The sequence below is a fragment of the Syngnathoides biaculeatus genome, chromosome 15 (assembly GCF_019802595.1).
Source record: "Syngnathoides biaculeatus isolate LvHL_M chromosome 15, ASM1980259v1, whole genome shotgun sequence".
NCBI lineage: Eukaryota > Metazoa > Chordata > Actinopteri > Syngnathiformes > Syngnathidae > Syngnathoides > Syngnathoides biaculeatus.
The window spans coordinates 17092863-17106626 of record NC_084654.1 but is presented as its reverse complement, the minus strand read 5'-3'; the positions used below and the strand labels follow the sequence as shown (position 1 = coordinate 17106626).

The window sequence follows — 13764 nt, the reverse complement described above, 5'->3', positions numbered from 1 at the left end:
ACTCTTAGCTGGAAAACACTGGCATTTATTAATATCATTATTGCGAAACCAAGAAACATAGTCCTAAATATACACTCCTGATTGTGCAAAACTGTGCAAATTACAGATTTGCTATGCAAAGTCAGACATTTCACAGCTTGCAGCATACCATCTGCTTGAAGGAATTGTGGATAATGGAGTCAGCCATTAAAAGAGGATCAGGCTGAATTGCACAATTGCTAAAATTGAGTAACTTTTTTTTTTTTTTGTTAACAAATATTACATGAACATGTTTTGAAAACTTCATGGTCTTTTCTAGATTTAAAAAAAAAAAAAAAAAAAAAAACCCCAAACCATTCATTATGAGGGAATCTCCACTGTGCACTTAACTGTGTCATTGTAGAAAGTACCGGAACAGTCCGAGCCGCCAAACACGAGCAACGTGCAGAGAACTTTGGCAGGTTCGTCTTCCCAGGTTGTATGACAGTCTGCCGAGGATAAATGGATCATGCTGTGTCCGGCGCGAGGCTTGGAGCTCAACTCGGAAAAAGCCACCGAAGTCCACATGTTGGTGTCTGATGAGGAAGTGAAGAGGCGAATTTGCGTCGGACCAAATGTGCTTGAAATATTTGTACACTGGAACCTCGGAAATTGAATCCACCCCCAGTTGTGCGATTTCTAAATTGGCCCAAATTTCTATACATCTGATTGCATGTTTAATTGGCTGGGTGAGTGTGGAAGGAAATTCAATATTTACTATGATTTAAAAGTTTTTGATCAACTTATTCAATAGAATACTAGCTGGAGAGAAGATGCCAGAAGAATGGAGGAAAAGTGTGTTAATCCCCTTTTTAAGAACAAAGGCGATGTTCAGAACTGTGGAAACTACAGAGGAATAAAGATGATGAGCCACACAATGAAGTTATGGGAAAGAGTAGTGGAGGCAAGACTCAGGACAGAAGTAAGTATCTGCGAGCAACAGTAAGGTTTCATGCCTAGAAAGAGTACCACAGATGCACTATTTGCCTTGAGGATGCTCGTGGAAGGTGTTACATTGTGTCTTTGTAGACCTAGAGAAAGCCTATGACAGAGTACCAAGAGAGGAACTGTGGTACTCCATACGCAAGTCTGGTGTGGCGGAGAAATATGTTAATAGTAAGGGAGTATGTATGAGTGCAGCAGAACAGCGGTGAGGTGTGCCGTGGGTGTGTCAGAAGAATTTAAAGTGGAGGTGGGACTGCATCAAGGTTCCGCGCTGTGCCCCTTCCTGTTTGGACTAGTAATGGATAGGCTGACAGATGAGGTTAGACTGGATTCCCCTTGGACCATGATGTTTGCAGATGATATTGTGATCTGGAGTCAAAGCAGAGAGCAGGCAGAGGAACAATTATAAAGACGGAAGTATGCACTGGAAAGGAGACGAATGAAGATTAGTCGAAGTAAAACAGAATATATGTGTGTGAGAGTGAAGCTCCAGGGAGAAGAGGTAGCGAAGGTGGACGACTTCAAATATTTGGGGTCAACAATACAGAGCAACGGTGAATGTGGTAAGGAAGTGAAGAAACAGGTGCAAGCGGGGTGGAACAGTTGCCGGAAGGTGTCTGGTGCTCTATGTGGCAGAAGAGTATCCGCTAGGAGGAAGGGCAAAGTTTATAAAACAGTGGTGAGGCCGGCCATGATGTACGGATGAGAGACGGTGGTGCTGAGGAGACAACAGGAGGCAGCAGACATGAAGACGCTGAGGTTCTTGCTCGGAGTGAACAGGTTGGATAGGATTAGAAATGAGCTCATTAGAGGGACAGCCAAAGTTGGATGTTTTGGAGACAAGGTGAGAGAGAGCAGACTCCGATGGTTTGGACATGTTCAGAGGCGAGAGAGTTGAGTATATTGGTAGAAGGGTGCTGAGGATGGAGCTGCAAGAGGAAGACCAAAGAAAAGGTTGATGGATGTTGTGAGGGAGGACATGAGGACAGTAAGTGTTAGAGAAGAAGATGCACGAAATAGGCTTGGCTGGAAAAAGATGACACGCTGTGGCGACCCCTAACGTGACAAGCCGAAAGAAAAAGAAGACTGATTTAAAAAAATAAATACATTCACTTCTGCAACCTGTCTCACCTTCGCATCGATTATTTTTACACTTGTGTCAATGGTAAAATATTTTTAAGGCTTTATGATGGTGAGTGTTCTAGCCCGAGCAGATCATTTCCCAAGACAAATATTATTTACAAATTTGAAAAATAGCACGCACACATGTTCAATTTAGCTGGTTCCACTGTATTTGGATGATGAAAATTTGTCAAAATACTTACCAGTGTTAAAGATGTGTACATCTTGCAAGGCTCCAATTGCGCTGCAGCCCCCACTCACTAAAATCCTGTTGTCTGAAACCGGAAGGGCAGCATGAAACCTGTTCAGGTAAATTCATGGTATGATTTTTAAGTGTACTTCACTCCAATTAGGATACAAGTATCGAGAAATGTCAAAATTATTAGATGGACTAGATTCAGATTCAGTATCCGCATGAATGAGTTTTCAAGGTCACCAAGCGCTGCACTTACCCCCGGGGCAGCGGTGGCATGTTTCCACATTTCACAGCTGTGTACTCCATGAAACCTTCACCCGGAAAAGAAGGGATAGAAAAAAGAAAAAATGATGTGTGTGCAAACTTCAAAACACAAAATATGATGCCCGTGCACCATCAATGAAATTGCAATCTTACCGAGGTCGAGGACGTGGAGGTCATTTAGGTATGTTGCAGTTTTCTGACCACCGAATATGACCAACTTTTGTGACAAAAGTGTGGCCGAGTGGCTTTTGCATGAAAACGAGAACGTTAAAAAAGATGACACCAGTAAAAAAAAAAAAAAGCATTGATGTAACAAATAGCTGCGGACACTGACCCAAAGCGAGGCAGAGGTTTGTCTCCATCCACTAAAGGCTTGTACCAGATTTGAAACTCCGGGTTAAAGATGTACAAAGCATTACTGCACAACTTTTCCCCCGAAGTCGCACTCGCGTGCACGCCGCCAAAGACAAAAAGCTCCTTTTTATAAAAAGCGGCAGTGTGATACGCCAAGCTGGGAATATTCCCTTTCGCCTAAAAAGAAATAAAGTCACAGGTTTTCCTCTCATTTTTTAAAAATAGAGCATTTTTAAACCCACTGTTATAATCTTCCACTTCCAAGTCAGAGTATTGAGGATATACAGTTCGCTGTAACGCTGGCCCTCCCTCAGGCCACCGTAAACAAAGATAGCCTTGGAGTCGGGGTCGTAGGTCGCTGCGTGTCCTCTGGTGCAAGGCGGCGCGGGTCCAGATGTAGAGGAGCTCATTGGGTACCAGAAATCACTGTCTGCAAAAAGAACAACGTGGACTTGCGTTATACAGCACACCCCCCTTCAACGTTGACTAATCCTTATCTGGATCTTCACAGCGACTGCTGAAAGTAAAACCATGGTCATTTTGCAACAAAATAAGGTGGGGTTGCCATTGAGGTAATATCGATTATCCATCCATTCATTTTCTTTGCCGCTTATCCTCATGAGGGTCGCAGGGAGTGCTGGAGCCTAGCCCAGCTGTCAACGGGCAGGAGGGGGGGGACATCCTGAACTGGTTGCCAGCCAATCGCAGGGCACATGGAGACAAACAGCCGCACTCACAATCCCACCTAGGGGCAATTTAGAGTTTCCAGTTAATGTTTCATCTTTTTGGGATGTGGGAGGAAACCGGTAGCAGGCATGAGGATTTCGGCAAATACGGCAACCGATCATTCGGTTCTGTTGATGTTTGTCCTGGGAAACGATTTTTCGGTTCCGATTGATAATGCTCATGGGAACCGGTTTTTACATGTACTTCAGAATAAAGCCTTAGCAGGCATGAGCAGTTTGTCTTTTACGCTTAGCAACCGACATGTTTGACTAGCGTTTGAGTGACCCGGATATGAATAACTCGACTTTGGGCATGCGTAGCGCAGAAGCGGAAACCGGTGCTGTTTGTAAACCACACTGACAAAGCTGGGCGTTTTAATCATTAAAAATAAAGGGGTTCATGTAGGTTCCTTTTATACAGATTGTCTAACTCCAGTACTTTATTTTTTTATTTTATTTTTTAATACACATTGGACTTATTTGAGAACAATGCATATTAATAAAAAAAAAAAGTCGATCATGGAGTGGTTTACCAAAGTTTAACATGTGGCCGCAACACGCTTCTGTGTACGATGGAGTTGACTCAGTCTTTTTTTTTTTTTTAAACGCATCGTTCTCAATTGAGCCAATTTGGCATTATAAATACTTCTTGGGAAACGCTACGGAGGAGCCGACTCGCTTGTCCCCCCCCCCCCCATCATAGTTAATGAATGCGAGTTTGTGTGAAACCAGGGGTCATTTATTTAAATATTAGTATTTGTATTGAATACCAGCTGAAAAGATGTATGGATTTCAGCAAAGGTTAACGTGTAGCCGAACACACTTCCGCATTCATGAGCAGTCTCCCCTTTGAGAACAGATCCAGCAAGGAAGTATTTGTATGCGTCCAGACTTTTTAAGCCTTTCATACTCTTCCATGTAAATCTCGACGACTTACTCACCAGATCCATGTGTAGATCCAGTTGTCCAAGACAAGCGCAATTTCTTATCAGCGAAAACGTAGACTTCAGCATTAAATATGGGTCCTCTATGCCATGTGTCTCTCATTTTTCCACGTACCATCATTTATTATCACCTTCTAAATGTCTAACGGTATCGGACAAAACTCTGGGAGACGTATTTTCGTGTCGTCTCCAAACCAACTTAGCATTTAAGAATGTTTTGCTTGACTGGCACTTCTGGCTCGTCACGTGATTTCGGTGATGCACGAGCTCTACGGCACTTGTGTCTTTGCTCAAGGGTACTGGGAAGTTCTACTAACCTAACTCCAGCTTCCAGAGGGAGTCTTTGCAAGAGGTCTGATCAGAAGTTTCCCCACCGATGAGAATGGCAGTGTCCGGGTCACTGAGGCACATCGCGTGGCTCCATCGCTTTGACGGCCGCACTGAAACTGAAGCAGACCTTTGTCAAAAGCAGTTGAACTTTTTATTTTTTTTAATTAAAGTAAAGACACTTATTTTCTGACCTTCTCGATCGTCCTTCTTTATTTGCAAAGTCATTTCTTCCTGGCTGTTCATCCTGGACAGCCTCATTTTTTTGGGAGTCGATGCTCGGCCGATGTTCTCAACGGGTCGGTCCGGATCATCGGAGCTCCATTTTGAATAACCTCTCCTGCTGATGACATTCTCTCTGGGGGTCTCTTCCTTTCAAAAGGAAGTCACAGAATAAACATCTCAACAATTTGATGGCATTAGAGGTACAATTGACTTTGACTTTCTTAACGAAAAAATGTGATAGTGACGACTGTAACTAAAAAGGACGGAACTCACATTTACGGACAAAGCATGACTCTTACCGTCGGCCAGCGCAAAAGTTTACTTCCCGAGGCTGAAATGGTGGTGTCAACTTTATTCATCTGGATCTCGCCAGAGCAAACACTGTTGCCCAACTGTGAACAGAAGAGGGTTAGATGCCGAGAAAGACGTGAGAGTTGGACTGGAGCGCCGTACAGTATTTTCAAGTCCGTAATCTCACCGTGTCCTCTGCAACACTTTGGTGTGAAGTGCCTGATAGATCGGTGGTGCTGAGCTGTTCTGGGAACAGACATTTCCTCTGTGGCAGTGGAGCACTACTGCCTTGCTCTTGGACCTGTTACAGGGAGGCATACCATTGGTCATCAAACGGTGGGGAAAATGAGGGTACATCCTTGAAGTTTTGCTATTCAAGACAACAAAAATCAGTACACTAGATAACACATGCCCAGACTTTTTTACCCCAAGTTCTACTTTTCAAGCAGCCAGCCTCTCGCGAGAGCTACCGACTGGGGGGGATGATTATGCTCCCGAACCGTTTTAAGGTAAATGTGATGTTGCCTCCTATATTTAAAATACAGAATTAGCTTTTTGTGCACTGTATTGTCTGTGCTTTCATCCTGGATCAGGCTGTGCCAAGGTGGGATTTTTACAATTACACACCATCTCATCCTGCACTTTCAACTTTGGCTTCAGACCAGACCTTTCCCGCTCGTAAAAGAGAAAATCTCGTCCAGTTTAACTACTTTTTCTTAAATTTTTCACTTACTTCGACAGTATTTTCATCTTAAAACGACAGCATTTCTTTTTTAACTTTCTCCATTAATATCAAAAGTAAACATAAGCAGCCTTTCTAGCTCGTCTTTGCTCTACGTTGCCCAGACTGTGTTGCTAACTAAAGCAGCGTTGGTGGATACTATCATAATAAAACACATTGATGGGCTGCATAAGTACTGTAACATTTGTAATTATAAGTGTACGTCTTTAAGACCGTGGCAGGGGTGTAAGGTAAAGTAGGAAACAGAGTGTGTGGTGGAGCAGCGGTCGTTGTTAGAGAAAGTTCCGTGTGCTGCCTAAAAGAAACCAGTGGCTTCCTCTTTTTTTTACAGTATGTATGTGAATTGTGCCTTTGGATGTAACAACCAGTCATCCCTCACTCATTGAATCACATTGCCACAATGGTTGCCACAAACTGAATAACTGTTATACTTGCAATTTGCATTGGATCGGAGCAACACAGAATATCTGCACAATTGCACACGCGCGCAGTTGAGAGGGAACATTGGCTGACGTATTTTTTTTTTGGGACGCCGTCCCGCAATCGACCAGTCGATCACGCTTGACACATTGAGCACCCCTGCACTAGATGCTATCTAATGTCTTACCTTCACCTACTTCCCCTAGTCTGTCACGCTCCCCGCCTCATTTCTGCTCTCATTTCCTCTACATGTGCACACAATCTAGGTCGCTATGAATGCTTTGTCAAATAGATAGTCAACGGCCACTCAGAGAGGATGTTTTCCATATTTAAATTGAGATCAATAATCCAGTCGGTGGAAAGCATGTCACATATGAAATCTGGCAATCTGAAATGCCAGGAAAAAGACAAACTAGGACATCCTGCGCATTTTCAACCCATATTGCTGACCTTCAGAAGAGACATGAAGTATATATTATTTCATGGTGGCATGGGACCTTGCATAGAATGTCAAGGAAGATATACAGTACGTCTTTATTAGAATTTCAGATGTAAAAGGTAAACAAGTGCTACTCGTTGTTAGATCTTAAAGAATGAGGATTCATGCACGTGTCCACTCACTGTGAGCACTATCTTGCCGTAAACTCCTCGCCTGCCCCTCTCTGCCCCCACCGCCTCGATATCAGGCCTCCAGCCCTCCTCAAACGTCAAACACCTGCAAGATGAGAGGAGAGCGCTCACGCGTCATCCTCCACGCCGATAGACAAACACAACCGACCCAGCTCGCGCGCACCTGGCTCGAGAGGTGATGGTGCCAATGACCTGGGGCCGCACGTCGGCGCTGACCACGACCTGCGCGGAGATGGCGGTCTCCTCGCAAGCCCACTCGCCGAGTCCGAAGATCACCAGCTGTTTAGGCAGAGGCAGCGGGACGTGGACGTGGAAGCATCTTCTGTTTGACTTGCTGCAGGACGGCCGAAGACACCAAATTTTCCCCGAATTCGTCGCAATTGAATGTGACGGGCTGCATGAGAAAGTTTACACACCTGCTAAACTGTCGCGGCGCGTCACGGACGGACCAAAGGACATAAAAATTGAGTATTCCCATAATTTTGCTGAGGCTCGGCGAAGGCAATGTTTGTGTTTGTGGCTCGTCAAAATATCAAACCCCGCCGTGGCCTCTGATTGGTTGAGAACAAGGAAGTAAAGAGAGGCTCGCACCTGTGACCTGCTCCCTTTAATTCAGCCGTTCTCGAACTCTTTTACACCAAGTACCACTTCCTGTACCACTTAGATGTGTATATAATCTAGCAAAACGGGCTAAACCTGCAGTCTTTGTGGCCAAGTGGGGATATCTGAAAATAAACCAAGGTTTCATCAGGATCCCGGTACGGTTACATCACTCCCTTAACGGCACATTAAATGCAACCACGGGAGACGATTTCTAATTGTGGAGCAGCACGTTGGCTCCTGCAAAACACATCTTTACCATTTTGAGTCAAAATACGCTTCCATGTTTAGTTTAAGCACATTTGCAAGATTCACACAGCAAAGTAAACATCGTCTTTATTGTGGAATATACCTTTTTCAGGAGCATCATAACTTAAACACACGGAACAAACAAATAAGCGTGTGAAATGAAATTAGGTAGTTTGAAGTGTGGAGGAACACGTCCAATTAACACAGAACATACAAACACGGTGACCTTCACTCACTTATAGACTTGTGCACAAACTACACATGGGTAAAACATTACTTCAGCAAATTAAAGCCGGGGCCCTCGGCAAATGTAAATATTGAATCACTATTACATAATAAGAGCTTTATGTGATAACGCGTGGGTTAAATTGTGTCATAAAAACACACACACACTGGATATCAGCCATCGCTTGCTTCAGTACATTCTTGATTTATGTCCCCTACTAACACACATTAGCTTTAATTGAGGAGCGGTTTCAAAAAAAAAAATCATAGCAAATAATAGACGTTTAGAGCACTTAAGAACACCAAGCAAGTAGATGTCGAGTAGATCTTCCCTGATAATCGCTACTTCACAGATGTCAATACACGTTTAAGATTCGACTTTAATGGGGTGGAAGGCGTCACCATGAAAGGCTTCTTCAAATTTTACATTTGGCAACACAAGCTGAGTGGTAAAAAATAGATATGCCCGTACGCATCTATCCTCTATGCTTTATCTGAACTTTAGATCATTTAAAATAGCTCTAGCATTCATAATGGGAGTATTTCTTGTCTCTTTAAATCGTACATTCATAAAGATTTGGAGTTTTAGGCACTGTAATAAACTCTGTAGTAAAGTGTTTTGTTTCGCCATAGAGAGTAGGAGTTGTCAAACTTGAAGAGGTAAGTGCCTTCCCCCGGGAAGTCGTGGCTGCCGCCGTAGATTGTCAAGTGGCTGTCCTGCCGGTAGACGGGTATGAGCTCAACCACGTTCGAGTTGCTTTCCGCTTTTGAGCCCTTCTCCACGTCTCCGTTGGTGACCGGGCCTGCAATGGGAAATCACGTACACTACAATACCTCTGCTACGACAAGTCCGCACACTCGTGTTTAAATGCCAGGATTTTGTGATATCAAAAATAAGAGAGGTTAGACCATAGATCAAATTACCAATCACATTCAAACTTACGTTAGATGGCAGTCAGTGCACACCTTCCACCATTCAGAGTGCCTCTGATTAACCCCAAATAAAGTTCGGATGTTCCATTAGGCATTTTCCGACATTTATTTTTGCTTTACAGCAGAACCCAGAATCTTCTTTTTCTTTCGGCTTGTCCCGTTAGGGGTCGCCACAGCGTGTTATTTTTTTCCCCATCTTAGCCTATCTCGTGCATCCTCCTCTCCACCACCCAGTCCTCATGTCCTCCCTCACAACATCCATCCACCTTTTTCTTTTTTGGTCTTCCTCTCGCTTTTTAGCCTGGGAGCTCCATCCTCAGCACCCTTCTGCCAATAATACTCCCAACATGGGTTTGAATGTAATTAGTGAATTCCGAACACAGACATATCCCCGCTATCTGGGGGTGTGCACACTTTTGCAACTGCATTATCCCAGTTATTTAGATTGATTTGCCTTTTCAAAAAGATTTTCTTTCTTTCAATTGAATTGTCACATTAATGATGGGTTAAGTTCTGAAATTATTGATCTTGGGTCCCATTTACGCAAAAACCTGGCATTTCAAAAAGGGCGCAGAGACTTCTTTTTCTGACCACTTTTTGGTGTTTTTTTTTTTTCTTTTTAACAAATGCTGACCTTGGAGCTCTTCCTCTTCATCTTCATCGTCACTCGATTCACTGATGTGCACAGTGATGGCCCGATTTGTGATGGGAGTCCAGTCAAAGTAGATCCCAAAGCCGATGTCGTAGCCGTCGGTGGCAAACTCCCAGCACACCTTGGTTGCTTCGGGCACCGTGGGCACGTGGACCGTCATGATGTCGCCCCGGTAGACCGTCACCATGCTGTCCTTCTCCGTTCGGAGCTTGGCCTTGAGCTCTTTGAGGGCCGCAGATGTCCATGTCGACGGGGGTTTCAGGGGTGGTGTCTCGGCTGCTGGCGGGAGCAGGAAGTAACAGCGGCATGTTGAGCGGGATTTCAGAGGCTGCGCTCACAACCGTTTACTCATTTTCTACTCCCTCATGACTACATGTTTGCTTTTTATACATCAGACTGTATCGTTCACTCATCAGTCAAATGAATAACATTTTTGAATGATGCTTGGACGCACAGTTAATGACATAAATGGCGTTGAGTAATTACAATGTACTTACTGGCAATTATAACAACCTTATTTTCAGCTGAGTGTATTTCACCAAATTAATTATGACAAAGTCATTTGTGTTCCATCTGTGTTGCTCTATTTAGATTAAAGCTCTTTTCACACCACAACCTACTCCACATGATGGGATATGCGGTCCAAAAATGTCTACCGAGTGATCATCACTTATTTGCTACTTTTCAAGCTGCGTTGTGGGATACATTTGGGGCGATATATAATGGAAAACACATACTTTCCAACAGCACTACAAAATGGCTAACTCGTTTACTGCGCTATATAGCGGACGGGAAGTGATTATGAACACAGCCCATGTGTTAAATGGAAATTAAATATTTATCACTGAAACTCTACCTCACGGGTCTCACGAGCAATTCATTTGCATACTTCTCTGTACCAGAGGCAGATGCATGAGTTGGACTCCTGCCCCCTCCCATTCCCACAGAGGTTTATCCCACTTCCCCCAACTCCCGAGTGAGTGTTTGAAATGCCGCTGTGTCCCAATTGCCACAGATATTGATTCCATTCCATCCCAATCCCGAGCCAAAATATCACAGAATCCTGCAAAACACATTTCCCCCCGTTTCCCACTGCCGTCATGGCTTCGACAACTCCTGTTGATTTTGTTGTCATAGTTTCAACTCCCGGCGACTTTCGTTCCTGCTCTCGCCGCTCCCTGTGACATTCAAATTCAAAATTCAAATTCACTCTCGCTCCGGCCCCATCCTGTTATTAACAGTGAACTTCCCTCTCGTCCCACGAGATACTTGGTGGGATTCGTGACAAATATCACCATCTACTCTGTACCTAGCGTGCATAAATTAATCAACTAATTGCCTGTATGAGACTGCCTGCCTAATTTTGTGAATGGATGCGTTGAACAAAATTATCATCCATCCATCCATTTTCTTTTGACGCTTATCCTCACGAGGGTCACGGGGAATGCTGGAGCATCCCAGCTGTCAACGGGCATTAGGCCGGGTACACCCTGAACTGGTTGCCAGCCAATCGCAGCAAAATTATCATAAATCAAGTAATGTATCTTTCCACATTGTTATGTGTTGCTCTACTTGTTTAGGAGATAATTTTTGTGCCACAACTCATGAATTTACCTCGGCTTAAAAATCAAACAATACCCCATAAGCGAGGATAAAATTGTATAATAGGGACAATTAATCAGGGGGGTATACTATTTGCTTGGTGACCATCGGGTGTTCCCGTATTGTAGGATACAACGAGGGCACAGTAAAGAATCAGAATCTACACATTCGAACGGCACTACAAAAGGGCATTATATAGTAAACAGGAAGCGGTTCTGAACCCACCTATAAACTGCTGTTTAAACCCAAGCCCTGCATGGAATAAAACATCAATCGTGACGCCACACGAACCTTTAATCTCGGCGGAGAGCGGAGGGGGCTCTGCGCCGTTCTTCTCACCCTGGTCCCCTGAGGTGTGCTCAGCGGGGGCCTCTTCATTAGCCTCGAAACACACAAACAAGACATTTATAGCAGAAACACTCCGCGAACGTGCACCTCGCGGACGGACACAACAAACCACCTCTTCGCACTGCTCGGACGCATCCATGTTAGCTGGTTCGGGGGACTGGCTCAGATTGGTGGAGAGGTCTGTGTTTTGGAGCCTGAAGTAAACAGAACAAAATGTTTTTGTTTTTTTAAAAAAAAAAAAATCCTCACGCAGTTCATTTTCATTGCAAAGCAGCGATGAGGAGTATGTCGGTATCCGCATCACAGGATGAGTGAAACACGGATTTTGATACCTCGCTCTGTGTAAATTGACCAGGATTAAAAAATACAGTACAGGAAGACCAAGTCAAATGTTTAAACATGGGAAAACACACTCTGGCATCAAGGGGTGTCATCCTTATTACTTCCAATCATCATTAAGGGTGACCTGGAGCCTCTTGACAGTGAACCCTATTCACCCTGGAACGATCGCCAGCCAATCACAAAACACACACACACACACAAAAACATTTCACAAGTAGAGTAACGCCTCAGAACAATCCAATTTGAAATGAAAAACAACATAAACCCCACACAGGAAGCCTGGACCGCAGATGCAAAACCTCAACCTCAGAAGTGTGAAGCGGATGCGCTAATTACTCGGCTGCCAGTATCCTCCAAGTAATTTAATCTAGTGGTTCCGAACCAGGGTGCTGTTGCACAGTCGGGCTTCAATCTCATTCTGCATGTGTATAGCGGCAATAAAAGGCATTATATTCTAATGTGCCATGCCCAATGACAGATTATCAAATATGGGAAGTTATGTAAGTATTATTTATTAGTATAAACATCTTAATTCATCCATCTATGCCAGCAAAGTATAGTAAGAAGCAGAACAAGTAAATGCTTGTCCATTAGATGGCCGTAAGAACAATAAACCCGTGTATCCACCTGATGCCATTCATACAACAGAATAAATCATGTTTTCTTGCTACTCTTAGCTTTGTTTTCAATGAAACAGGCATATATTTATCACAGAACCGGATGATTATTATACCAGTATTCATACTTTTCAGGATGTTTTTTTGTTTGTTGCCGTGCTGTGCTGTGAGATGTTTCCGATATAAAACGGTGCACCACTTAACAGCCAAGCCACACAATTAAACTAAGTTTTTCGAAAATGTTCAGTTGCAACATTTTACACTAAATGACCCAAGCAAAAACACACAGAGGCTCCCGGGGGAGTCGCTCACCTGTCAGATTCTACGCTTTCGCAGTGCTTGGATGTTATTCCTGGGAAAGAGGAGAAGGACAGCGATGACAGCCGCGACTGGAGCTCCGACGTGCCCTCCAATCTCTCCATGGCTAGAAAAACAGAAACGGAAGAAAAACCGGAGGACGCTGCCGAGAAGATGAAGCGCCGCCCCTCCGGATGACAGAGGAGGGCCCGCTAAAGAGTTGCTGTAAAATTAATGTTTGATTCACGTTGTCTCATATGATGTAATCGGCGGTCAAATAACTCTGCAAGCCCTGAAATACTGTCAGCTTCTTTCACGGTGCTTTTTACAGCATGCTAACTGGTTAGCGTACGTTAGCTGGCGTAGCAGGGAAAAGGGGAAGGGGGCGGGGGTCGTAACTTCAGCTAGACAGCATGAAAAAAAAGGTTCCTACCACGATATAATGCCGAGAACTGAAAGGCGAGGTCTCTGGACGGTTTTATCGTGGTCTCACTCAGTCCCCGGTGAAACAGAGCTCCATGTCGCCCCAGTCATGTGATGGTTCTGTTGGAAATCGAGACACTTCCGTGTTTCCGTGAAGGTAGCACAGCGAGAGGCCGCGCAGTCAAACGGGTGTTCTCGCGAGATTTTGGTGATAATTTACGAGCCTTCGCTTGGATTCAAACTTTCATGATTTTAGATTTAAGATTTTTTAAA

At 44.1% G+C, this 13764-nt stretch overlaps 2 protein-coding genes across 5 annotated transcripts; both read right to left on the bottom strand.

The window, feature by feature from the left end:
- Positions 1-9: 9 nt before the first annotated feature.
- zgc:163014 (uncharacterized protein LOC100038766 homolog) lies at positions 10-7786 on the bottom strand. Of its 2 annotated transcripts, none has more exons than XM_061844531.1 (13): positions 7620-7786; positions 7367-7537; positions 7195-7288; positions 5599-5712; positions 5420-5512; positions 5090-5267; positions 4886-5014; positions 3142-3329; positions 2880-3076; positions 2699-2790; positions 2538-2592; positions 2289-2386; positions 10-554 (listed from the first exon to the last, which is right to left on the bottom strand). In XM_061844531.1, the coding sequence occupies exons 1-13, from the start codon at positions 7679-7681 to the stop codon at positions 340-342; spliced, it is 1686 nt and encodes a 561-aa protein (XP_061700515.1). In that variant the 5' UTR covers positions 7682-7786; the 3' UTR covers positions 10-339. The 2 variants fall into 2 exon arrangements, with proteins under 2 accessions (XP_061700515.1, XP_061700516.1); XM_061844532.1 differs by having other exon boundaries at positions 415-554; positions 2289-2360.
- A 335-nt stretch (positions 7787-8121) lies between these two features.
- On the bottom strand, positions 8122-13661 carry tmed8 (transmembrane p24 trafficking protein 8). 3 transcript variants are annotated; one of them, XM_061844533.1, is made up of 6 exons: positions 13502-13661; positions 13084-13195; positions 11925-12006; positions 11756-11846; positions 9845-10141; positions 8122-9080 (listed from the first exon to the last, which is right to left on the bottom strand). In XM_061844533.1, the coding sequence occupies exons 2-6, from the start codon at positions 13191-13193 to the stop codon at positions 8863-8865; spliced, it is 798 nt and encodes a 265-aa protein (XP_061700517.1). In that variant the 5' UTR covers positions 13194-13195; positions 13502-13661; the 3' UTR covers positions 8122-8862. The 3 variants fall into 3 exon arrangements, with proteins under 3 accessions (XP_061700517.1, XP_061700519.1, XP_061700518.1); XM_061844535.1 differs by having other exon boundaries at positions 9845-10138; XM_061844534.1 differs by having other exon boundaries at positions 13084-13661.
- Between the last annotated feature and the right edge of the window lie 103 nt (positions 13662-13764).